Genomic DNA, 3647 nt, shown 5'->3' with positions numbered 1-3647 from the left:
ATGTTTCGTAAAGAGCTTTGTGATTCGATCAAGCAATCTAATGAAATGTTTGCAGGAGCGATACGTGCAATGAGTACCTCTTTCATTGAAGTAGCCGAAAGTATGAGAAGATCAGTTGAGGCTTTATCAAACTCTCCAAGGAGACAAACTTCACATAATATGGTTTACCCACACCTTACTTTTCCAAGTCAATCTAATAGTAATAACAATGCCCCCAATAAGGCAAATAGCCAAAGCACACAATCCAGTTCCACATACTTAGATTTTTTAAATTCCTAGACATTACAAACTTAACCATTTAATGTTTTGCCATGTATATTTATTAACATAAAGTTTTTGTTTTGTTTTTACATCATTAAAGCACCACATTAGTTAAGGTAAAGTAGTGAACTACTAATATATATTATATACGTATATAGTTAAAGTCCCAAATTTTGTTAAATGTGTTTTGTTTTACGAATAGAGTTTTCTTTGACTTGTAAGATATTACTGCACACTGGAATTTCCTTTTCGAGTTTCTTTTTCTATACAACCCCAGGAAACTTCAGTTTTAGTGTTTATTTGAAATTGCAACTTTTTAAAAACATAAAACATGCATAAACACAAACTTTAAATAACAAAAATTTCCTAATATATATATATCAATTATATAGTTCAGCAACAAGTCACTATCACTTAGTATGAGTCCGGCAGGTTTTGATTGATATATTCAGTCAATAATGATCTTATCTCGTGTCCTTCAGAAGTATTGCCTGAGTATATTGGGTCTGGAATGTTTTTGTTTAAGCTTTCATCATTCTTATGTTTTTCAATGTTAGCTGTGACTAGCTCTTCATCTATAACTGTTGTATTTATTTCACAGAAATTATGTAAAGTGAAACATGTCATAACAATCAGTGGTACAATATTCAAATCAAGGTCTATTTTTTTTGTTAAAATTCCCCATCGTCCTTTCAGTCTTCCAAAAGCACTCTCTATAGGATTACGTGCACATCTCAGCATTACATTGAAAATAACTTGACTGTTTGTCTTGCACGATTCATATTCTTTCATGCAATGTGGTAACAAGGGATATGCAGGGTCACCAATTAAAAAATTTGGAATTCTTTCATAACCAGGTAAAAGGGAACTGTGAGTTATTGGCAAGAGATTTTCCTTCATGTTTTTGCTGATCATTGAATTGGCAAATACTTTAGCATCATGGCAAGACCCTGGCCATCTGCAATCAACATCCATGAACATACCTCTGAAGTCACAAACAGCTTGGACATTAAGTGAAAAAAACTGCTTATAATTAAAATAATCTTGACTGCATTCTCCTGGTGTCTTAATTGGAATGTGTGTTCCATCAATACAGCCAAATGCCTGCACCATTCCATATTTTAATTCAAACTCTGATGCTTTTTTGTACATCTCTTCAGAAGTTTCAGGTAGTTTGATTAATTTCGGTGTCAGGTGCATAGTTATAGCTGCACACACCTCTTTAACCACTTTAGAAACAGTACACTGGTGTATCCCAAAAGAGTTTGCTGTCATCCAGATAGAACCGGTGTCCTTTAGAAAATATAAAACGACAGCAACTTTCTTTTCTAATGATAAAGCTCGGTGGTTAGGTGTATTGGATTCAGGTGTGAGAAAGGGTCTTAATTCATCGCAAAGTTTATTAAAATCTTCCTTACTCATACGAAAATTTTTTTTCCAATCAAATGGGTTGTTATAAAGCTGGTATGTATTGATCCACCACTGGTCGGTTCTCCCTGGCCTAAACCATACAGATCTTCGTTTACGTGGATTTCCCTGTTGGTGTTTCAAACGTTTTAAGAGTTTCCTTCGTTTTGTTAAAAAATATGTCAATATGTTCTGTATTAGGCGATTTCTTCGAAGCAATGACAAATACAGAACACCTTGGATTTGGAATAACAAACTATTGGCGACCAAAATACTTAATGATAATTTTGACTTAATTTCGCTTGTTTGTTTACATCTTGCATCCGCCATTTTTAAAAAATTACGCGCATTTTTTTTTCAACCCGGCAGCAGTGTAGGTCTTGACCCGGGTTGACTTTTCCCATATAATATGAAATTTTTTCAACCGGGTTGACCCGCCAACCGGGCCAACACCGAGCCAACTCGCCTCATATAATCAGGCTCTAACAAAACATTGAAAGTTTAAAATCATACCACACAGCTTCAAGTGAACAGTAAGAGCACATGTCAGACCTAATCAGTTTGAACAAAAAACGTCCTTTGCAAAACATCACAAACACTACATCCATCATCAAGAAATGTTGATAATCTTAAATCCATGTTCGATGATGCACACATAGATAACTTCGTTTTTAATATAAACATTCATCCGCACAACGAGCAACAAGCAAAATAACGTCGAATTTGTATGATGACTCCTCTTCTGACGAAGAATAAACTTTGGTTCAAAAAACGTTTAAAAAAGTTCTCTATATAGTTATTCGAATGTTTTGTTTTCTCTTTGTACATGTATTTGAAAAATTGAAACAATGAAATTCTAATCGAACGTTTTCTTTTTTTAACAAAACCTGGTTTTTACAACCTTGTCACAAGTAAATCTTTAGAAAATAATCCTGGTTTCTACAAACATTTGGAAAGTAGCATCAGTTAATAAATAACTTATCGACCTCGTAAGCTCGGTCTATACTTTTGATCTTGGGTAATACTTTTCGGAATAGGTAGACAAAAAGCCCGTAGTGAAGGCTTTTTAGCCAATTAATCAATAGCGCTTTTTATTGGCCGTCGTCAGTAGCGCTAAGTCAATTAGAATACCTAAAAAAGCGTATTGCCCGCTTGCAAATTTCAGATAGTTAACAGTATGTGAGGTTTTGTCAAGAAGATTTTTTTAATTATTATTGAGATAAGCGTTACACCGGCCAAAAAAATTAACCGCATTGCAAAGCTAATGGATGGTTACTAGGTGTGCAACATTAAAGTGTCAGCAACATAAAAACTTTTTAATTATCTTTGTTGTACCAGTTGTTGTTAATAACAGAGAATGGTTTATCTTTGGGCCAATTTCCAACGATAGCTTTTGATCACAGAAAAAAAAATTGTTGCAGGTAGTTTTGACCAAAAAAGGATGGTACAAATCATTTTTAATAATCCGCTAGTATTCTGAAAGTTTAAGAATGTCCAGTTTTAAAAGAATTTGAACCAAAAATCATAAATAAGCACGAAACTAATTCTATTACCACTTTTAACACGGTTTTATTTGTTCCCGGTGCAGAGTTTATTGGAAACAGGACATAGAAGCAGACAACGTGGTCAACCACGTCGAAGAATCAATCATATGACGTACGACGGTGATGTGTCGAGGGATTTAAAATTGTCGACGTAATGTAAACTACGACGGTGACGTGTCGACAAAAAAGTTCAAAAAGACAAGAAACGCTCAGGTCAAAATAAAACATGTGTTAATGACATTAGGACCTAAACTTGTCACTTTGAAAATTTGTTATGTAATTCTTAAATCTTCATTCATAAATACCTTTTTGCATATAAACATATTTTTATCTTTTTTTCTATTTTATTCAGATTAATAGCCTTGTTATTGCTCTATTTCTTTTACTTAATAAAGCGATATAAGCTAAATTACATAATTCAATACATCATTACAT

At 33.6% G+C, this 3647-nt stretch overlaps 1 protein-coding gene across 1 annotated transcript; it reads right to left on the bottom strand.

The window, feature by feature from the left end:
- Positions 1–675: 675 nt before the first annotated feature.
- On the bottom strand, positions 676–2276 carry LOC130630157 (putative nuclease HARBI1). The gene is made up of 2 exons (XM_057443550.1): positions 2182–2276; positions 676–1942 (listed from the first exon to the last, which is right to left on the bottom strand). The coding sequence occupies exons 1-2, from the start codon at positions 2274–2276 to the stop codon at positions 676–678; spliced, it is 1362 nt and encodes a 453-aa protein (XP_057299533.1).
- Between the last annotated feature and the right edge of the window lie 1371 nt (positions 2277–3647).

Source organism: Hydractinia symbiolongicarpus, chromosome 2 (assembly GCF_029227915.1).
Source record: "Hydractinia symbiolongicarpus strain clone_291-10 chromosome 2, HSymV2.1, whole genome shotgun sequence".
Taxonomy (NCBI): Eukaryota; Metazoa; Cnidaria; class Hydrozoa; order Anthoathecata; family Hydractiniidae; genus Hydractinia; species Hydractinia symbiolongicarpus.
Note: the sequence above shows the minus strand (reverse complement) of the source record. Positions and strands in the feature narration are given on the sequence as shown.